Here is a 21,341-nt window from a genome sequence, read left to right as displayed (position 1 = left end):
AATAAAAAAGAAATCGATTCAAGCCATGGGAATGTCGTCGATGGAACCGAGGACTTCCTCTGTACCACCCCCGGCCGCATTCTTAATGTTCTTCTTTCGTTTGCCCTTGATGGGAGCACCGTTGCTCTTATCGCCGTTGGAAGCAGCATTCTCATCGACGCCTGTGCCGGTGGGATTACGCATCAGGTCCTCGTGCAGCTGCTTCTCCTTTTCGTGTTGCTCCTCGATGCGTTTCTTTTCATCGTCCAGCTCTTGCTGAATGACCTTCGGATCCTCGTAGACCTGGTTGGTCAACGCAGAGTAGGTTGTAATGTCGATAGTCTCACGCGGCCCAAGAAGAGTGTCCTTAATTCGCTGGGGATCCTTGCGCTCTTCATTGTTGAATTTCAGCTTGATCTGACGGCGAGACCGCCCCGGGAAAAGCTTGCTGATCACCATGAAGTCTGTACCGAACATACGCAAGCCGCGGTAGAACAAATCGGTCATGTCCTCATCCCACGATTCGTTCTTGGTACGTTTGCCGTATGTGGCCTGGTTAACCTTCCGAGTAAGCTGATTTTCCACCACGTCTTCGAGGTCACCTGCAGCCCGCGCAGCATCTGCATGACGATCCACTTCCAGCGACGCATTGTCCAGCACAATCTCGCCGTTGACAATGCGCATGACTGGACCAGACTGTGGCATGGGCGCAGCAAGACGATCTGTCTTATTGGCATCTGAATCGTTCGCTTTCTTCGGCGACTCGAGAGTTGAGCCTTCCTCAAGCGCTTTTTGCTTGCGTTCTTGTTCCTCCAACTCCAACTTGCGCAATTCGGTCTCTCGCTTCGACTTCCGTCCGGTTTTGAGGTCTTTGCAAAGCTCGGACATCTTGACCACGTTGGGTAGAATTTCCACCATCTCCGCACCCTCTGGGGTCGGCTCGCGCTTCCTGGGGCGACGCTTCGGCCTTTCAGAGTCACGACCGGCATCCGATACCTTCGATGCTTTGCGTTTCTTCCCTTGCGCAGATGCTTGGCTCGCTTCGGGAGTCACGGGTACGAGCGATCCACCGGGTGTCTCACTCGATGCTGTAGAGGAGACCGGCGGGGCAACGGCGTGTACTGGTCCCCTGCCACGGTTTGTAAATTCGGAAGTTTTCTTAGCCCATTTCAAAGACCGACCAGCAACGGGAGCGGAGGCTATAGGTTGGGGCTCTGAAACGGATTGGCGTGGTGAAACGGCTTCGTCTAAAACGCGAGTGTCTGCTGTAGGAACTGCTATTTCGGTAACCTCTGTTACTTCGGTCGAATCCTCAACCAAAGTTGACCGCGGGGTATCATTCTCGATTGATGGCAAGACATTTGTTTCGGTAGGCAAAGTTCGGGGGGAGGCTGGAGTGTCGGGTAGGGTGGTAGAGGGGGAAGCAGGCTGCACTTGCGCAACGGCAGCAGGTTTAGATATCGATGGTTTGCGAATTGGGCGGGGGATTGAGATGGGGGTAGCTGATTTCGGGGAGGTTGGAGCTGCTGGGGGTGCCTCCGAAGCCACAACTGGAGCTGACTCTGGGATTGAAGGTGGTTCCGGCTCTGCGGACGACACAGATGGTGGAGGAAGGGACTCTGTGATTTCCCTCTCCTGCTGTTGACCATGGGCACCTTGCGCCGGGGGCTGCTGAGCTGCACTTGGTCTTCTCGCGGGTGCAGCAGGGCCCGGCGCACCGCGGCGGGGCGGCGCCTTCGGGGCAAATTTCTTGCCCGATTTATCTATGATACAAAACCAGTCAGAGAAAGAAACCTGGCATGTATGGGAGTTTCCTGTGATATCACTTACTAACTGCCGAACTCACGAAGGCCTTCATTGTTGTCCATTCCTGAAGAGACGGAGGGGTTGAGTCAGGACCAGGAAAAGTTGTCGCGCGCCGGGGAAGTGGAGGCATGATCACGTGAGAGGCGCTAGCGGCACCCTAAACCTCGTTGAAAATCCTCCTGTCTTCAACTCCTTCAGTCCTAACCATCGCAACTCCACACCCACACGGTGATTGTCTGTCCACGGTGTCACTTGCCTATTCTTGTTGCCAGTCGATCCTGACTCCGGTATCTTTGTCGGCAGAATTGGCACTCTGTTGCGGTGTCTTGTCTGTGGCTGACTGGACTGACGGTTCGGCGGTGATCGAGACCCCCTCTTTCATGCCAGTCTAGCCACTGATGCCGGCCGTCGAACCCCCCGTTCTATCTTCAGAGTCCGGATTCGTCAAGATGGAGGACCGGAAGAGGCCTGCCGCGGAGAACAATGAGTCGGCCCCGCCTTTGAAGAAGCAGGCGACCACTGTCAACGGTGGAAGCAAACCCCACCCAGATGCGGATATGCCGTGGAAAGATGACTTGGAGGTGAGTGTTTAAATCAGTGGATTGTTTTTGACGCCTTTGCAGAGGCTTGGACAAGGCCCGCGTCCCAGGCATATAATACTGACAAGCCCTTTTGTGATAGCGTTTCCAAAAAGACGCGATCCTTCGCCAAATGCAAGAATACAAGAGAGAGAAAGCCGGGTTAGAATCGCGCTTGGATCGGATGTCCAAAGCTGCAGCCCACCATGACAATCACCTTCGCGCTATCGATGCTTGGTTTCGCCAGGTGAGTCCCCACATCCACTTATCAATTCAACGAGCCCAGGCGTTGGAAGGCTAACCCTATTCCAAGTTGGTTGATGAGGTGAAAACAATCCTTGGACCCTCGCAGGAATCGATCAAAGGTTAGTAGTTTTTCTCCGATTCATGGGTTGCTGGGGGAGTCAAGACTGACGCGTGCTCGTAGAACCCGTGTTCAAAAGCTCGCTTCAATTCGAAGATGTGGACGAGTTTGAGAGCCATTTGAAGTCGAGGACGGAGGATATTCGCGAAATCATCTCTCATCTCCACTCGGGAGTGGCCAATCTGTCACCCGACGTCACTCAGCTACAAGACCAATTAGCAAAGAAGCTTGCGGAGGAGAAAGTCACGATTGCTAGATTGGAACAGACCGTTGCCGAAAAGCAACAACTCGAAGAAAGTCTGGAAGCCGCGTCACTTCGGTACATGGTAGCGGAAAAGAAACTTGATCGGGCACGCAGCGTGACTGTTGCCAAATTGGAAAAACAGTACTTGATGGGTGGACAGCGCCCAAGCTCGGAGGGTGCGCAGGCCAAACGCGAAGATTCATCTCCAGCCAACGGAGGAACTCCCGTCGGGGAACGAAGTGCTGAGTTGGAGGAGGCCAACAATAAGCTGAATGCGGTCTCGGAGAAGCAAAAGGAACAGTTGCAGAAGTTGGAGGCTGAGAATGCAAAGCTGCTCGAACAAATTACCGAGATCAAGATCAAGGTATGTCCTCCCCTTGTGTTTTCTGTGCCACTTTGTGCGTTCCTGACTGACTGATGAATATTTGCAGGACTCGAAACTCACAGACGATGACTATGCTCATACCGATCTCTTCAAACAACTTCGATCCCAATATGACGATGTGGTGAAGCGAATCAACCATCTGGAGGCAACGAATGTTCAACTACGCGAGGAAGCCGAGAAGTATCGCTCAGAACGGAATGCATACAAATGGCAACTTGAGGAGGAATCGAAGGCCACGATCGCGGAGAAAGAAGCAGCTCTAATGAGAGCCGAGAACGACTTGGCGCGGATACGGAACACTCGTGATGAACTGTTTGCCGATCAGCAAATACGCAAGAATGCCCAGGATCAGGAGAAAACCGCGGGTGTGAAGTTGCAGGAGTTGGCGGATGCACGAGAAGCCCGCATCGCCGCTTTGGAATCCGAGATCGAGAGGTTACGGTTGCAGATTGAGGGATCTAAAACGGTGGAGAATGTGGACGAAATACCGATTGATGAACTTCGTTCCAAGTACAGCAGTCTGGAACGCCAATATTCCATGCTCAACACCGAGTTAGCCTCCATGCAAACGGCTTACAAGAAGTTCTCGACCCTGGCCTCACAGAAAGTGACCGACTTGGGTGCTTTGGAAGAGAAGATGGCACGGCTGACGGCGGAGAAGTCCAAGGCTGATCAGAAGTATTTTGCTGCCATGAAGAGCAAGGAGGCGCGAGATGTGGAGGTCCGCACACTTCGAATGCAGAACTCGAAAACTTCCGATATTGTGTCGCAGTTGAAGGAGTCTGAGGCTGCGACAAGATCTCTGTTGTCTAATATGGACAAGCAAGTCAACGAGACGAAGGAGGCTCTGAATTCCGCATTAGAGAAACACCGGGTGACCCAACAGCAGTTGACCGAGAGCAACATTGCGGTGGAAGGGCTGAAGAATCAAGTCTCCGAGTTAAAGACTCTATCAACTTCCAAGGACTCAACCTTGAGCAACACGTCATCTGCCTTGCGTCAAGCAGAGACCGAGATCGCAGGCTTGAAGCAATCGCTCTCAGATACGAAGAAGAGCTTGGACAACTGGAAGAACAAGAGTCTCGGCAACTCCTCCTCCGAGTATGAGATGTTGCGGGTAAGATTGCTCCTAAACGACCACTCTCACGTTAGCTCAACTAACCATCTTTTAGACTCTTGCACTGTGCACGGTTTGCCGCCGCAACTTCAAGAACACGGTCATCAAAACGTGCGGTCACGTCTTCTGCAAGGACTGCGTCGAGGAACGTCTCACTTCGCGGTCCCGCAAATGTCCCAACTGCAACCGTTCCTTCGGAAGCAACGACCACATGCACATTACCCTGTGATCATTTCACCTTCCCCCTCAAAAATTCTCTTCTTGTATTATACCAACCTTTTTTCGTTTCCTACCACTTCGTTTTTCTTTTGCTGTTCCCCTTTTCCCCCCACCCTATCCTCCTTTTAGTGGTCACTTTCCGACAGGTCCATGGTGCGGTGTTTGATGGCTGGTTTTTAGCAGGATACGGTTGGAGACGGCGTTCTGATGAGTTTTCGTGCTTTGGTATCCAACCCCAGAGTACTCGTTTTGTCTATGCGATCGCATCCTGGTCGACGCACATGGTGGATCTCTTCTTTCTCTTGTTTTTTTTTTCTCTGCGGCGCTGGGGCGCTGAGTGAACGGGCTGTGCTCTCTTTGGATACCCCATTTCCCAAGAGGCGCACTAGGTTACTGTTTCTTCCCTCGGCTTGTGAATCTAGATATCTGTGTCATGTAGGAATACTACGTCTAGGTGGAGCACAATGGGAAATGATGAATGCAAATTTAAAAGTCTCATACATTTATGGCTGAAGATCATCCATCTAGGAAGCCTGGATCGTGATCTCTATAGTCTCTTCGTAATCTAATCTTATCATCGTATCAGCCTGAAACAACTACCTGTTCATACTGCTTGAAAATGTCTTGTTCATCAATCATATGTGTATTCGCTAATCCAAATAATGTACATCCATAAAACTCCCCAAAAAACACGCTAGGTATATATGCTGGTCTATGTAAATCATGAGTTGAAAATGCGGCTATAAAGCAGCTCGTGTCGGCCGACCCACAGGTCCAAAGCAGGAACAACCTGCCCAGCCTGCTCAACCTCGGTATTCCACTCGCGCTGAATACGCTTCATAATAGTATCTTGTAACGTCTGGCTCGCCAGAATATTCTGCGCCTGGTACGGGCCCATCACCGAGGCCCGCACTGCAGCGCTCAGAACCGCCTTGGCGTGGTTGAGAACAAAGATATAAGCCGCTTGGTGCAGGTCCAAGCCCATAGCACGACAGACGACTCCCCAGAGCGGGGCGAAGTGGCCCTTAGGGCCGAGATCGTATTCATTATCCTCGTCGCTGCAGGACTTGAGCGCGTCTGAGAAGTCATCCATTGCGGTGACGGCTACCTCGGCGCCGGTATCGGTGGCGGCGGGGGTTGCGAAGCTCATGCGGAACGCGCGCTCCCAGACACCGATAAGGGCTCGGCCCTGTGCGATGCTAGCGCGCTGGGCGACGATGCATGGGGTTGAGGCGTCGAGGTCGTTATCGAGGGTTTCGAGGGTGTCGGGCTCGCGGTAGCCGGCGAGGACGTAGGGGAGAGATGTGCTGGCGATGGAGGCGATGGAGAGTTTTAGGAAACGGTGGAAAGATGTGATAGGGTTGGCGCGAAGAGGTTTGTGATGTGCGAGGTAGGACTCCAGCCCGCTGGAGTATGCGAATGAGCCCAAGGGAAGGGCGGAGTCGGAGAGAAGGAGGAGGGCGTGGAGTGAGGAGGAGGGGCCGGAGCCCGAGTGGAAGTTATTGTGGATGTTCTCGTGCTTATAGATGTCTGTTGTTGAAATGTTGTTAGTATAAGTGCTTCTTCCAACCATGAAAGTGAGTTTCTTACCTGAAGGAATGGTCCAGGCTGTCTTCTGGTCGGGGTGGGAAGCAGGAGGGCTGGGGTATTGAGAGATGTCAAGCTGGGCCCGTAGTTCGAGGAGGCGGGCCTCGAGCTGTGCGATCTCAGACTGCAAGTGTTGTGATTGAGAGTTGTCGAGCAGCATTGTGGAATTTATAGTAGTGTCAAGTCTGGGGTATAAAATATGGGGAAACGCCTCGAAACTTTAGAGAGGAGAAAGAAGATTCGAAGGTGAAGATAGAAGGAAGTAAAGATCGAAGAAGTGCCGATAAGACGGTTTTAGTTGCGATAGAAAGGCGATCGGCAGAAAAAGTGGAGAGTCGGAGGCGGCCGAGGGCGCCCGGCGGATTCTCTATCTCCAATCCATTAATCATTGCCTTTACACATTTTCCTGGCTTGCTACTGGCAGACTCGGATCACTCTTGATTCGCTCCCATTATTATTACTCCATCATTACTAGCCCACCCTACATACTCCGATATCTGACACCGCCCTATTTTGCCCGATGCGATAGGAAAGCTCCCAAATCCACACTACGTCGTTTAAGAGTTGTGGCTCGTGACTCAGGACAATGTCTGGCCGGAGGGTGCTGGATGCCATCCAGTTCCTCAATGTCTCCAAGTCAATTGCGCTCAAGCATTTGGCCATTCGTCAGCACCAGCTCGATGTCTACACACGCACCTCGTCCTTGACTAAGGGCATTAAGGATCAGACTGAGGGACTGATCCTGACCGCACAAGCCGCTGCCGCGTTGGCGCGTCGCTTCAACGACGAGCCCTCGCCGCCTCCGCCGACCCCGAGCGCTCCCTCCCGGTCGCCGACGACGCTGGCCGCCGAACCATCGGCCGATAAACCCACTAGCTCTCAAGCGACTGCGACTGCAACCTCCCCCGCTCCAGAGAAGGCTCGGATACTGCAGCGCCAGGCCGAGTTCCAGGTGCCGTCCTCCACGGCACAATACAGCGGTCATGAAACGCCGGACAACCTGAATATTAGCCCTCAGCAGGAGGTGTACTATCAACCATCACAGGAGAATGCGCCGGACTTGTCCGCCTTGCCTAGAGTGAAGCTACCCAAAGCTGTCGGTGATACCCAAGAGATTGGGCAGGATGGTTTGAATGCCGACGTCTTCAACTCGGCCACGGGGCCCGAAAAACACAATGGCCCGGCCAAGCCACAGGAAGTGTCGGAAGAGATGATGCAAAGTCTGTTCCAGAGCCCGAGAGTGTCGCGCATGCTCTCGGGGAAGCCGGCGCCCCCGCCTGCGGCCCAAAGGCAGTGGCCGCCGGTGGACAGGGACCAGTTTGTGCAACAAGAGCTTGCCGAAGCGACAAAGGCACCTGATTCTCCAGCCGAGACCGTGGCCAAGTCAGAGTTGAAGGAAATGGAGGAGTTGGCAGCTAGTGTCGCAGATGATGTAACGTCACCTGCCGCAGAAGTCGTGACGGGGGAGAAACCTGCACCATACCAGATGATGGAATCTCGGGTGCCATCTTCTCGATTGGGTAGATTGTGGCAGTATGGTGGGCTAGCCACCTCGATGGCATTTGGTGCCGTTACCGAAACTATGCGACGAGCTACTGGTAGCCAAGACAGTGGCTCGATCATGTTCAGCGCGGGCAATATGGAACGTCTAGTAGCCAAATTGTCGAAGATGCGCGGCGCTGCTCTCAAGCTCGGCCAAATGTTGAGTATCCAAGATTCCAACATGTTGCCCGAGCCAATCCAGCTGGTCCTCCAGCGTGTCCAAGACCGCGCTGACTACATGCCCGCTTCGCAGCGTGATAAGGTTTTGACCGATAACCTTGGCCCCAACTGGCGTGACCTTTTCACATCGTTTGACGAGGTCCCCATGGCCGCCGCCTCCATCGGCCAAGTCCACGCTGCCGTCCTCAAGAGCACCGGCAAACCCGTCGCCGTCAAGGTTCAGTACCCGGGCGTCGCCGACTCCATCGACTCCGACTTGAACAACCTCTCCATTCTTCTCACTGCCTCCCGCATCCTCCCCCGCGGTCTCTACCTCGACAAGACTATCGCGAACGCCCGTACCGAACTCGCCTGGGAATGTGACTACCTCCGCGAGGCCGAGTGCGGTGCCCGCTTCCGCCAGCTCCTGAAGGACGACCCAGTCTTCGTCGTCCCCGAAGTGATGCCCGAAGCCTCCGGCAAGCAAGTCCTCACCATGGAAATGCTAGAAGGCGTGGCAGTCACCAAAATCCAAGACTTTACCCAAGAGCAGCGCGACTGGATCGGTACACAGATCATGCGCCTGTGTCTACGCGAGATTGCCGAGTTCCGGTACATGCAGACCGACCCTAACTGGACCAACTTCCTATACAATGCACGCACGAACCGCCTCGAGCTACTCGACTTTGGTGCTTCGCGTGAGTATCCGGAAGAGTTCATCAACAAGTACGTCCGCACACTGGTCGCCGCATCTCGCAACGACCGCACCGCCTGCCACGATCTCTCTGTCGAGCTGGGCTACCTCACTGGCATGGAATCGCAAGCCATGGCCGACGCACACGTCTCGTCCATCGTCACCATCGCAGAGCCCTTCATGCTCTCCTCCCCGGACTTGTACGACTTCCGGAACCAGACTATCACGGATCGCGTGCGTGCCCTGATCCCGCTGATGATCCGTGAGCGGTTGGCGCCCCCGCCCGAGGAGACGTACTCACTGCATCGCAAGTTGAGTGGTGCGTTCTTGCTGTGTGCTCGGTTGGGTAGTCGGGTACCTTGCAAGGAGCTCTTTGCTGAGGCTGTCCGGAAGGCTGAGGCGAATGGGCTGGTTCTGGAGGAGAAGAAATAGAGCTGTATAAAAGGAGGCTTGTATTATTTGGCTATGTATTATAGAATTGTACCATATAGCGTGTCACACTATTCAAAAGCATGGGACTTCACCCCTCTTTTCTCTGGTTGAACTTTGTTATCTCATGGTATATACTAGCGATACACCAGGTCGACTTAGACTTGCTTGGTCTTGGGAGCGATATGGTTTTATGAATGGCGAAACACGTTATGAAAATGAGCTTGATCCCTTTTAAGGCTTGAGATAAAAGACAGGGGTATTATTAGACCAAACGAAAGCAACCACCGAGCAGACACAGACGAATGAATCCCAAGAAACAATGAACGTCCCCAACTCCAGATCATGCACCTTTCAACATCACCCCTCACATCACCTACTCCTCAACATCCACATCCCCACCTCCTTCCTCCTCAACACCCCGCTGCTCAGCAAGCCGCGAAAGTAGCCCAGACGAAAGAGGCTGGTTCTTCAAACGCATCACCTGCGGCCGCGAGCTACTCCTCTCCACTCGCCCCTTCCGCTGCATCGGCTCCGCATTCGAAGAAGCCTTGAACTTCTCCGAGCGGATCTCGGGGTGGACGGTGCGGAGCATGGATGCCCTGATATTCTCGTAGCTTTTGAATCGGGCATCTTCTCCGCGGCTGAGGGCTGCCGTGTCACTCGTGTAGGCCTCCACATCGCTTCCTTCGGCGACAACGCGAGTCATGGCTGGAGGGGAAGATACGCGCAGACCGGCCAGGAGGGAAATTGTCGTGTTGTCTAGGTTGTGGTGGGCATCGAGGGTATTTGTGTTTAAGGCTTGCACGGTGCGTTGGGCTTGGGGCTGGGTGGTGGCGAGCTGGTTCAGTTGGGCCTGGAGCATGGTATTTTGGAGGACCATGCCGTTGAAATGTAGCTGCTGTAGTGGGTTGAGGGTGCTGTAGAGTGGGTAGTTTGGGTTGTAGTTCCCGATCACCTGAGGGTATCCGGCCTGGTTGGGATTATCATTCGGCGGGAGGGGAGTTTCGACTGGATACTCGATCTGTATGACCTTATATCAGCCTCTATATCTCTGTGGTTGACCCTCATCTCTCTCTTAGATTTAAGTCATTCGATACGGCGATTCTTACCTGGCGGGAGAACTTGCGCCCTGGCATGGCGATGTACTCATCAAACGAGCTCTCCAGAGCAGCAAAATTGAATCCACGAGCCTCGTCCATAGGCTCAAAGCGCTGACCAACTTCAGTGTTGAAATTGACGCCGCGACGCGGCAGCGGCTGGTACTGACCAAACGATAGAAGCCAGTTTGGATAGCTCCCCACTAGAGCCTGGATGACTGGCTCAACTTCAAGGGTCAACGTGAGCTGACTGTCGGCAGTGGGCTTTTGGACGAGCATGACGAAAGTGAACTCGCGCGGGAGACCAGAGCGCTGCAGATTGTTCTCCTCTAGTGACCAAACTACCTCACCGGCCTCGATGTCGTACTGAGGACCGCGGGGGCTCTTGAGCGTGCGAGCGGAGCCCTGAATGCGCATCATCTCGTACCGTTGGTAACGGGCGCTGGTACTACCAGAAGGGATAATGCTGGCGCTGACTGGTGCCTCTGACACTCCTAAGGACCCGGCCAGACTGAAGGTCCATTCCATAGTTTCTGGAGAGACATGACCGTAGATCAGATGTGGTGCGTGCATGAGAAAGCGCGGGTTTCCAGGAGGGAAGCCATGAGGATATTTGGGAGATGTGGAGATCTCATGGCTACCACGAATAGTAGCTTTGATGGTAGCAGATTTGAATCGGTGTTCGAGCGTGTGGGGAGTGTGAAAGACGAAACTGATTGCAAGGAAGTCAACATGATCTGCGTCTTTGTCTGAGACTGCTTCACTGGCGTACAACCCATGCTGAAGTCGTGCAACGTGTGCTGTGATATATGCATCACCAGGTAGTCGGCGCTCGTAGATACAGGCGCGATTGACAAGAAGACGAGGATTAGACATGTTGGGATCGAGCGGTATAGTTTTTTTCAACTTGTTGTTCGGTTCTGGCAGTGAAGGTTCCGATGGCTCGGGTTCAGATGAATCAGGCTGTTGAGCGAGTTTGGATGGTTGAGTTGATCTGGGCAGGCCATTTCTGGCCAGCCGTGGAGCCCCCATCGTGGGCAGGTAACGATCGTGGGACGACAACACCGTTGTCCCTTGGATAGATATTGGCGATTGCTCTCCATCGGGCTGCCTTTGAAGCTCAGTTGAAGGCCAGCTTGAACAACTGTATAGCTGTTCAGTATTTGAAGGGTTATTCATCCACACGGGTGACAACTAACAATAGATCTGCCGAAACCTCGGGATGATGTAGACTATCAGGCGGGATGTCATGTGTATAGTTCAGTCAGGTGAGTGGGTGATGGTGGATGGCCATAGTGACCCAGTTTGGTCTTTATATGCTCCATAACAGGCTTCATGCTGAGATCTTCCCCAATATTGAAGGAATGTTTTTGATTCATGGGAAGTGAAAGGATGATTATCTACAAGTAGAAGTGGATCAATCGACGCTTGTTGTAGGCTGGGGTCGGAACCGGAGTAATGGATGATCCGAGCACACCGTTGAAATCCGCCGAGGCTCTGCCAACTTCTCCATCATCAGGTCGGTCTGTCTGGGGTACGGCTTCTATTGCATGAATTTCCCCGGAAGACGGTCTGTTGCTGCGGAAGATGTGCGTATGATTAATTGAGCTCCATAAAATCCGAGACTGTTGTGGATATCAACTAACATGTGCTGGCAGCCCTTTGTCATCTGTACTATATCGTCTTGGATGTTTATTGCGGTCGTGCTTTGAACTGGCTGACTTCTGTATTCCATTGTATCATTCATTATCTGCTTTATTTGCGCATTTCAAGTCTTTTGATTGCGGGGCCACATTCGACTCATCTGGGGCTTCAACCTGGCTCCTCTGGCCGCACGCTCATCTATCATCCTGAAGCTTGCCTCCTGCCACTCATTTGGCCTTCAATTCTGGACTTAGCAGGCTTTGCACACACCAAATTCGTGGGCCTCAACTTCTTCTTTGTTTCCTTGTACCACCATGCTTTCTACAGGCGTGATGCGGTTGCTGCCCCCTTCACGGGCTAGCCACGGCTTGTTGCGCAACACCGCACGTCTCGCACACCAACCACATGGGCAGCTGTACCATGGACATCTAGTCAACTCCAGGTGTATTTCCGTGTTGACTATGTCACCTCCCTTAGGCCGTTCATCGATCCAGTGAGCCACCTTGAATCTTCCTGTCGAACTTTACCTGACATCGCATCACAGGACTTCGAAATCTGGGAGCCGCTTGACTTCGATTTCAAGGACGCTGACTCTTACGCAAAAACGATGGTCTACATCGCAAACCCCGGAGGACCCAAAAAAACCGGTCCCCGAAGAGTATGTCCATTGCTGTTTCCTGATCATGATGGCTTGACATTGTCTCACAAGAAATCAGATCCAAATATGCCACGAATCGCATTCTCTCTAAGATTCCCATGGGAAAAGGAAGCCGTGAGAACATCTATACCATTCCTAATATCCTCACCTTCTCCCGGCTGGTAGCGGCACCCGTGGTGGGTTATCTGCTTGTCCACGACTACCATGCGGCTGCGCTGTCGCTCTTCGCTTATGCGGGTATTACCGATTTGGTTGATGGCTGGATTGCCCGAAAGTACAATCTACAGACGGTCGTGGGAACCATCATTGACCCGATGGCCGACAAGCTTCTTATGACGATCGGAGTGGCCTGTCTAGCCGTGAACGGCTCTCTTCCAGGTAGGTTATGCTATATGAGGCTTGCTGTAGCCTACTATTGTCTTTCTCACTATCTTCTAACGTGCTCACAGTATGGCTGGCCGTTATTATCCTCGGTCGCGATGTTGGTCTGGCTATTTCGGCCATCTACTATCGGTGGATCTCACTCCCCCCACCAAAGACGATGGCTCGCTACTGGGATTTCTCGCTCCCCTCTGCTGAGGTGAAGCCCACGGAGATTTCCAAGATTAACACTGCCTTGCAGTTGGTTCTGGTCGGGACCGCGATCGGTCTGCCTGTGGTGCCTGAGGCAATTATTAGTGCGTGGCATTTGAGCGAGGCCATGACTGGATTCCAGTACGTTTTCCCCTTGTTCATGTTGATTTTTCATTGCCCCAATTTTGCACTTGTTTTTGAAGATGTATGGCGTGTGAGGTCGCAGTATAAGCCAGTTCCCACATGAAACTAGCACATACGACCATAGGGTGTGGAGAACAGGGCTTCCCGTCCGCTCAGCCGTACTTAAGCCACACGCCGGCCAGTTAGTAGTATGGTGGGTGACCACATGCGAATCCTGGCTGTTGTATGTTTTTTTTCCCTTTCTTTGAGATTCCCTTTTATTTTTGGCCTTTCGGTCATCGCTTTCTGATTTATTTATTTATTCTGGTATGCTCGTGCTAATTTGATTTCTGCAGGTATTTGGTTGCTGCTACCACTATCTGGTCGGGCATGAGCTACGTGTTCTCTAACAACGCCGTCAAGATCTTGACCAAAGAGGAGATTCAGAAGCGTATTGCTCAGGCTGAAGCAAAGCGTAAGCACTGAGCTCAATTAGGAAAGCTCTCGGGCCCTTGTTGGCTGTGTACTGTACAAACTTCGCATCTAGGCGCTATAGCTTTTCCATAGCATGTTTCTCTTGCATTATCTTGAATTCAAAAATCATTTTCCAGTCTTATAACCTTTAAGTATAGGAAGCATAAGTCAAGTCTAATCAAGGGCGCTCATGGTGTGATTTTCTTGTGTTTCATCAAGAAGCTCGCTTGAGAGGTCTTCCGCTGCCAAACATGCAGAGAGGTAGGCGATTTGAGAGCTAGCCTGATTATCGTTACTCAAAACTCCTTAACTCTAGCCACTTGAGGGTCATTAAGAACCTCTCAATGCAGGAGCCTTTCTACCAATTGTGAAATGATTCTCGATTACGCTGTAGACTGTGCCATGTGGCGGTTCTAGAATCCACTTGAGGGCCGGGCTCACGCACCATACATCTACAACATCGCCAGTCCACTCACATGCGTACCAACACCATCTACATACGTTAGCATTGAGACTAGGAACTTAAGAATAGACCACCCACTTATGCAATTTGCCGGCGCGCTCGTGAAAAAGAACGTCCATCGGTTAAGCTCATGACACCTTTCAGCTAGTCTGTCTAGCTGCAGCATCTCACTTAGGGGCATGCCCCATAGTGACAAGATGTACTCATGGAGATGGTAGCCTGTTAACCCGTCAATTTGAGTATTCTGCTAGGCTTTTGGTGTTTGGGCCCAGGGCAGGAGCCTACCTTCAGATGTTGGCCATGCCTCAAATGACGGAGAGTCGCCCGCAACAGCAGCAAAATAGCAGTCGTGAAGCCAGTCCAATATTGCCTGTTCTTGTACTAAACCGCCAAAGGTTTGGTGTTGTTGCTTTGCCGAGTCTAGAATCTTGGTCTCCTCGGACCTCTTGCTGTATGCCTCACACCATCCACTTCGGATAAAAAGGATGTCGCCAATCTGGATATCGCCACCTGCAGACTCGGGCCGGATATCAATACCCTGCTCCTTACCACAATTCATAATATCCTCATAAGAAATCCCGCATGTCTCATAGGGGTCGAATCTAATTTTCTTCTTCTTCGCATACTCATGATAATCGAGCAAAACCCCTCGGCCGGCGATGCCACGTTTAGCCCAATAATGGACGGCACATTTTTGATTCGCGTTTGGACCGACTATATCAGCTCCTGTTATCTAAGATGATTTTTCATGAGCCAGCGATATAGATGGATAATTTTTAATCAAATTTAATAACTTACGTTGTTGTAGAACTTGCCTGATGAGTGAGCAAACTTGTAACAGTCAGCCTAGTACACCAATCGCAATAAGCTAGATCATACATGACGAAATCCATCCCATTGAGTTCCACTTTGAGTATTCAGGTGATATGTGTCATCGTAGACTAGAGACGGAACCAGGGTCTTTATCTCGTGCTTGAACTGCTCTCTCAAAAAGGCAGGGTGCGAAGGATCGTTCAGTGGGAGACTACAGAAAAGACATTAGTAAAAAAACATCACAATACGGGCTCCCCTGATCATACTTCACGGGAATGACCTCTCCTCTTTGTATCTCCTTCGCCGCATTTTGTACTCGAATGGGCGTCAGGAGGTTCAAGCGGCCGACCTAGATATATGAGCAGCTGGCTTCCGGCATGATCTATAATTGAAAAAAAGGGGTTCAAACAAAGTCTTTTCCCCCCACACCCAAGCCGCCTCTTTCGGTGCGCCAGGAATCTCAGGGAGTTCATTGCGGAGTGGGAATGCTGTAGAATTGGGATCCCACGGAATCTGATTTGGCTTCTGCTGTTGAACCATTTTCGATGAGAACAGTTTGAAAATCGAAATCGTGCAGGGATAGGTAGAAAGAAAATACACACAATGGGCAAGAAGACTGAAGTCTTTAATACCACTATTTAAACTTGTCAAGGAAGAAAATACACCTCTAACTTCCGCCGGAATTTGTTGTGGATCCTCGTTCTGGGTCCTTGTTTGAGGCGCATCGACTCCGTAAATCCCGTTACATCGAGAATGGTTAATCGGGGCACGTATTCAGTAGTGTATGGATTATAAGTAAAATGGGGAAACCACTGTGTTGATAGCACCTTAAAAGGATAATTAATAAAATTACAGTACACATTCAATAAGAACCCTATTGCTCAACTACTCAGTCTTGACTTTCTGTCATAGCCAAAACAACTAATTTGGTTAGCCAACATTTTGGGACTTTTCTTTGACTTGAATGAAAGTGGGGCCTGTTTTTTGACTCCAGAAGGGGCGACTCTGTGGAGAAAATGCGGTTCGGTCAGCAGCACATAATTTGCATGTTTAGATAGTGCGAGGGTCAAGCAATTCGCGATATCTTCCCAGTCCTGCCACCGGAATCTTTTAAACATTCCCGCGGTCATCCATGAGCTTATCCAATCAGGATTAGCGCACCAGCACTCGGTTCCGAGCTTTAATGACTGGCCCTTCAGGCTGCCTTTGCCGAGTTGTGCCTCGGCAGCCATGGTTATCTCGTGATCTCCGGCGTTCCTACTTCTACATATTACCCAAGACATTCCATTATCAAGTCCGCCCTTGAAATACTCGCATCGATAACGTGATTTTCATTTAAAATGAAGGTCGAGGGCCAAACTTTTATTGTCTCCGGAGGGTTAGTGTTCCCCGGCACAGGTGGCGATCGACCCATACTTACAAATCATCACCAGCGCATCGGGCCTTGGGAAAGCTTGTGTTGAGGAAATATGCAACGCTGGCGGCAATGTAGCCATATTAGACTTGAACGAGGAGAATGGCAAGGAGTTGGCCAAAGAGTTCTCAGGGTCGGCCAAATTCTTTGTTTGTGATGTGCTAAGCACGGAGAGCATTGCGGGCGCTATCAAGGGTGCTGTGGATTGGAGCAAGCAGACGAGCAAGCCTCTTAGAGGGGTTGTCTCAGCGGCCGGAGTGGCAAGCCCTGCTACCGTATGTGATATTCTATTTCCGGAGTATTTGAGCTGCGTCGGAACCGACTGACTTTCCTGTAGATGCTTGATCGGCATGGAAAGGCCCTCAGCCTTGATGTCTTTGATTTCGTCGTGAATATCAACCTGCGCGGCACCATCGACCTCGTCCGTCAGGCTCTAGAGCATCTTGCCCAGGTTGAGCCGACTGGCTCGGACTTGGAGCGTGGTGTTATCGTCATGGTAGCATCATCAGCTGCCTTTGACGGGCAAAAAGGGCAGGTGTCCTACTCTGCCAGCAAGGGTGCCGTGACGGCCATGACACTGCCGATGGCGCGAGATCTTGCCCGTTATGGCATTCGAGTCGTGACAGTGGCGCCGAGTCTCTTTGATAGTCGGATGACTATGATGATGCCGGATAAAGTGAGAAAGAGCCTGGAGGGCGCAATGGAGTTCCCAAAGCGGGCGGGTCATCCGGGTGAATTTGCGCAGCTGGTTCGGCAGGCGATAGAGAACATCATGTTGAACGGGGTCACCATCAGACTGGACGGCGCAATGAGGATGCCGAGCAAAATGTAACCTTCATGAACCGGACCTGCATTTGATAGACTTAGGTAGATTGAGGGAGGAATGACATTTATCTTCATCAACTACTTTCTATACCTAGGCTTGATTGCCTCACTACGCTGACATTCCGGGGATATGACAAACAGGTGTATTCGTATATTAGTAGTGATGCTCTTGATCCGAGACGGGCTCCTTTTCACCTCATACGTCCACTATTGTTGATGTTTTCAAGTTCATCTGCATGTTACCTAAATTGAATTATATCACCATTGATGCCTCCGGATCCTGGGAGCAACAGATGTGAAACCCAAGGAGAACCTTTTGTCTGGAATATCAATCCATTGGCGCATTCAATGCACCTAAGAATGGTCAACTTCCTCGGCTAGAAGATCACTCAATACCCAATATTGCAACATGGCATCAGAAGTGCGGACAAACTGCTCTTCGGCCGGACACGAGATGTGAGTTGAAAAAGACAAAAACACTAGAGCGCATTACAGTGACTAGTATCGACCAGCCTGAGTTTGGTAACAGAATATTACATCTAACGTGGGTATTTTTCAAGTCTAAGGTGGACCAGCAAGGATATGTTACCAAGTTCAAGGCAAGGCTGGATTTCACAGAGATCAACAACTGGAATCACATCTTGATTCGTGTGCGGGCATGATCGCTGCAACAGCATATCTTGGCAAAAGGATGGTTGCAATGCACCGTGGTTGTTTTCCTACAGCCCTGGACAAGTAATTGACTAGCTGCAGACCGTAGAACAAACTTGCTGACCCATGCGTTTTGGCCAAAGCTCGCTTCGTTGTTTGATATTCCTTGGACAGGTCCCTGCACAGACGATTTTAAGTTGCACGAGCTAGAGGTTGGATACTACCCCACTCCCTGAGAAATCGGTTCGAAGGGGAAGGTCCGGTTCAGCTTTACTCTGGTTGAGTGGGGCAAACGCCCGGAAGTTCAGGCAGCGTGGAAAGAGATTAGTGAAAAGAATGGCTTAATCAATCCTTCCCTAGGGGATGTTGACCGCATCTTTAGATTTACAGATACTGCATTGATGTCACCCTGGTCAGCTCATTTGAGGTATGCGATAGAATGCTCCAGGTCTCCCATTTCAAATTATGCTGATGATTCTCTCCTTTTTTACCACTGCTAAGGTCAAGAAGTACGGTTTCTTTGGATTTGTCGATAGCACTGAATCTATCTTCCAGGTTCTTCAGGAATTTGTGGACATGAAAATGATCCCGCGTTGGTGATATAGGGTGTCAAATTACGTATTCTTGGGCGCCAAGAATAGCATCATAGATAAAATTATCATATTAATTCTTTTCCTCTATCCTGGGTAAATGTCTCCTCTTTGTGGTATGAAAGAAGCCATGGAGTTCAAGTAATTTCTCTGACTGGAACAAGGTTCAAAAGCTCTTGACAGTCTCAATGACCAGAATATCTGGACAATCCAGGGAGCTCCATGCCAGTACCGTAATTCGTTGGGTATAAAAAAGGGCATAACTGAGCTCCACCTTCGCTTTCCCTGCCATAAGTAGTTATCCCACGGAGCTATTCCTGCATCACATACATGCTTCTTTTACCATATGTGGGCCTAGAAGGAAAATTTAAACTAATGCAAAACGAATCTCAGGCCTCTTATGCCTCCACTAATCCTAACAAATTTCTCCTTATGACCTGGGTCTCAGAAAGAATGCCTTCAGCGGCTGGAAATGCCTTTATCAAACAAAGAGCGGCATGATCGCAGATGAATATGTTTGACATAGCTCCACTCCTGATACAAGCATCCTTGTCATCCAGATCTGGGAGGATACCTTCAAGGAATGCCCAAAGAAAAACAATAGAGGTTCCGGGAAGGAACCTAAGTAGCTGTTTGTGATATAGCTGTAGCAATATACTGGCAGCCTGGGAAACAGTTGAGCGCATTTCCTTTCGTCTGTCAATCGTCGTATAACCGTCAACATCAATAGCTTGGTATATCAGACTCCGCCCAGTAAGATAGAGTAGATAAAGGAAAGCCTTATGCACATCAAAGGCGGAATCTTGGAAAGATTCAAAAAGGCCCAGTCCGTCTGCTGAAGGGTCGTTCTGCATGGAAGCAGGAAGTTCGAGTATCCACGTTCGAAGGACTTTTGCGCATCCGGCTCTGACTTCAGGTGTCAGTTTGTAGTTTGTGAACGGGCTCCTTTTTTCCAGAAATTGGGCGATTGGAGTACCATATAGGAGATCTATTATCTTTCCGACTTGATGAGTTAGTTTCACCTGTTCGATGAAAATTCTGCACATTTGACGCTGCATGTCTTCGCTTGTCAGGTATTGAGCAGTGTCATCTCCCAGGCGCTCCAAAACGTAGCTGTCATACGTATCCAAGCACGCATCCAGGTCCCCCAAACCGAAACCCATATATCCTCTCTGAGGATGTTAATGCGACGCCCAAATGCAAGAGCGATTATACGATCTCGAACGTAGAGGCACCACCAGATCCGATTCTGAAGACAGAAATTCCCAGAATGCAAATTTTCACTCAACTGCATATGCTTGGCTGTTGATAGGGCGATGTCGAGCCAGTACGGTGGGTCTTTCTGTCCCATGCTGTCTTCATGCCAAAGCGTCATCAATATCAACGCTTGTATTCGGGAATAGGGGTCAAATTCTATCCCAGCCTCATGGAGAAGCTATTATACATATTAAATCAGTTCCATGTTCCTGGTTTTAGAATCACTTAACTCACTTTCGCTTTCCAGAACAACTTTCTCCTCAGATCAACAAGAGAGGAATATCCGGCTGCTTTAGCATGGTCCTTGACGAAGGCGCTGCCAGCAAGCATGACCGCTTGATAGAGTAGCGCACTCTTTATTTTCGACTCTCCTTTCCCAATTATATCGGCCAGGAATGTTGAAACAGGATGTACATATCTGACGTACATCCTGAGTATTTCGTATTCAAGCTTCCAAGGAAGAGGGCCTAGGCAGCCTGCTGCCATGAGGTATTCGTAGATATCCCGCGGAACGTTAAGCAGTCTGATATTGAATCTCCAAGTTGGCTCTGTATAGCGCTGCTCTTCTTCTCTTTCCTCGCCACGATCTTCCTCTTGTTGGAATAGAAAATCATGCATTGTCGAAACCAAATGATCTATCGGATAAGTGTAAACCACGTCAACATCTGTTTTGATAAGAATTTTCTTTGTCCCTATGTCTGAGTAGATCCGTGCACAGATCCTCCAAAAGGACGTATCCGAAGAAAAGGAAAAGAATCAGCCCAGCACCCCAGAAATGTGGGACGTATCTCTCTCACTCATAATTTTTGTTTCGGTTCCAGTATCAAAAGTTGAGGTTAGGATATGACTATGTCTTCTCAGATCCTCAAATGTCTCATTCAGCGGACAATAGAAATTTTCTTGACTTCCTGGTAGAGAATGTACGTTTTGAAGACTAATGCATTGCAAACGTACCAGTCAGTACATTATAGCCCACCCTATGCGATAAACTGTCCTCTGAGTATACCTTATATCATCAGGAAACAAGCACTCAGAGCCTCTTGTATTGTGCTCAACGTGTTCTCCCAAGTTTGTTCGCCTGTGCATTCAGTGACCGCCAGATGGTCATTGGTCTTTACTATGTATTCCACGGACCTTTCAACAGTCTATTAATTACACATCTTAGCCCGGCTCCAGCCGAGAATCACAGCCCCTTTTCTAAATTTGTGTCAATAATCCATAATCATCGTGAACGAGTGACGTTAGGGATCGTAAAACTGCACTTTCCACCGGCACCTAGACAGCCGCCGGAAGAAAAGCCGTCAAATCTTCGGCGTTTACCGACGGAACATCATGTTGTATGTATCTGTCATCCTGGCATATACAGAGTTTCACCTAACATATACTAGCCCTATTTCAGTAGGCCTCCTTGGCTCGAAGACCCATTGATTGGTTGTCGCTTCCCCTCAGGAAGTTGAGGCTGCATGTTCCGTAGTAGCCAAGCGCTCATACTCTAGAAACATACATCTGCGTTATGAGGTGTAGTTTTGGTAATGACAGTACATCATCATATACTTTAAATCTCAGCTAAGCTGTTCTCTTTCCCAGACTGGAAATCACTATCCTGTATTGTATCAATTAGAAATGTCTTCTTGTTGTTGATCTAAGGTGACC

General features: G+C 50.3%; 9 protein-coding genes across 9 annotated transcripts; 4 read left to right on the top strand and 5 right to left on the bottom strand.

The window, feature by feature from the left end:
• Positions 1 to 18: 18 nt before the first annotated feature.
• N7496_008011 (transcription factor TFIIIB subunit BDP1) lies at positions 19 to 1,837 on the bottom strand (the record flags this gene model as incomplete). Its single annotated transcript, XM_056700930.1, has 2 exons — positions 19 to 1,742; positions 1,810 to 1,837. The coding sequence occupies 2 exons, from the start codon at positions 1,835 to 1,837 to the stop codon at positions 19 to 21; spliced, it is 1,752 nt and encodes a 583-aa protein (XP_056552993.1).
• Positions 1,838 to 2,183: 346 nt separating this feature from the next.
• N7496_008010 (E3 ubiquitin-protein ligase BRE1) lies at positions 2,184 to 4,702 on the top strand (the record flags this gene model as incomplete). Its single annotated transcript, XM_056700929.1, has 6 exons — positions 2,184 to 2,366; positions 2,467 to 2,610; positions 2,677 to 2,728; positions 2,791 to 3,335; positions 3,403 to 4,473; positions 4,529 to 4,702. 6 exons carry the CDS (start codon positions 2,184 to 2,186, stop codon positions 4,700 to 4,702), a joined length of 2,169 nt encoding a protein of 722 aa, XP_056552992.1.
• A 711-nt stretch (positions 4,703 to 5,413) lies between these two features.
• N7496_008009 (urease accessory protein UreF) lies at positions 5,414 to 6,439 on the bottom strand (the record flags this gene model as incomplete). The annotated part of the gene is made up of 2 exons (XM_056700928.1): positions 5,414 to 6,222; positions 6,283 to 6,439. The coding sequence occupies 2 exons, from the start codon at positions 6,437 to 6,439 to the stop codon at positions 5,414 to 5,416; spliced, it is 966 nt and encodes a 321-aa protein (XP_056552991.1).
• Positions 6,440 to 6,865: 426 nt separating this feature from the next.
• On the top strand, positions 6,866 to 9,106 carry N7496_008008 (protein kinase COQ8; the record flags this gene model as incomplete). Its single annotated transcript, XM_056700927.1, has 1 exon — positions 6,866 to 9,106. One exon carries the CDS (start codon positions 6,866 to 6,868, stop codon positions 9,104 to 9,106), a length of 2,241 nt encoding a protein of 746 aa, XP_056552990.1.
• Positions 9,107 to 9,479: 373 nt separating this feature from the next.
• Positions 9,480 to 11,235, bottom strand: N7496_008007 (uncharacterized protein; the record flags this gene model as incomplete). Its single annotated transcript, XM_056700926.1, has 2 exons — positions 9,480 to 10,127; positions 10,216 to 11,235. The coding sequence occupies 2 exons, from the start codon at positions 11,233 to 11,235 to the stop codon at positions 9,480 to 9,482; spliced, it is 1,668 nt and encodes a 555-aa protein (XP_056552989.1).
• Positions 11,236 to 12,161: 926 nt separating this feature from the next.
• Positions 12,162 to 13,687, top strand: N7496_008006 (cardiolipin synthase; the record flags this gene model as incomplete). The annotated part of the gene is made up of 5 exons (XM_056700925.1): positions 12,162 to 12,340; positions 12,392 to 12,505; positions 12,564 to 12,883; positions 12,955 to 13,219; positions 13,558 to 13,687. The coding sequence occupies 5 exons, from the start codon at positions 12,162 to 12,164 to the stop codon at positions 13,685 to 13,687; spliced, it is 1,008 nt and encodes a 335-aa protein (XP_056552988.1).
• A 440-nt stretch (positions 13,688 to 14,127) lies between these two features.
• N7496_008005 (uncharacterized protein) lies at positions 14,128 to 15,491 on the bottom strand (the record flags this gene model as incomplete). Its single annotated transcript, XM_056700924.1, has 6 exons — positions 14,128 to 14,357; positions 14,424 to 14,871; positions 14,937 to 14,984; positions 15,018 to 15,162; positions 15,218 to 15,300; positions 15,381 to 15,491. 6 exons carry the CDS (start codon positions 15,489 to 15,491, stop codon positions 14,128 to 14,130), a joined length of 1,065 nt encoding a protein of 354 aa, XP_056552987.1.
• An 800-nt stretch (positions 15,492 to 16,291) lies between these two features.
• N7496_008004 (NAD(P)-binding protein) lies at positions 16,292 to 17,197 on the top strand (the record flags this gene model as incomplete). The annotated part of the gene is made up of 3 exons (XM_056700923.1): positions 16,292 to 16,329; positions 16,385 to 16,640; positions 16,703 to 17,197. The coding sequence occupies 3 exons, from the start codon at positions 16,292 to 16,294 to the stop codon at positions 17,195 to 17,197; spliced, it is 789 nt and encodes a 262-aa protein (XP_056552986.1).
• A 2,303-nt stretch (positions 17,198 to 19,500) lies between these two features.
• On the bottom strand, positions 19,501 to 20,306 carry N7496_008003 (fungal specific transcription factor domain-containing protein; the record flags this gene model as incomplete). Its single annotated transcript, XM_056700922.1, has 2 exons — positions 19,501 to 19,866; positions 19,923 to 20,306. The coding sequence occupies 2 exons, from the start codon at positions 20,304 to 20,306 to the stop codon at positions 19,501 to 19,503; spliced, it is 750 nt and encodes a 249-aa protein (XP_056552985.1).
• Between the last annotated feature and the right edge of the window lie 1,035 nt (positions 20,307 to 21,341).

The sequence above is a fragment of the Penicillium cataractarum genome (assembly GCF_028827025.1).
Source record: "Penicillium cataractarum strain IBT 29864 chromosome Unknown utg000007l, whole genome shotgun sequence".
Classification (NCBI taxonomy): Eukaryota; Fungi; Ascomycota; class Eurotiomycetes; order Eurotiales; family Aspergillaceae; genus Penicillium; species Penicillium cataractarum.
The sequence above is the reverse complement of the archived record's forward strand: the minus strand, read 5'-3'. Positions and strand labels throughout refer to the sequence as shown.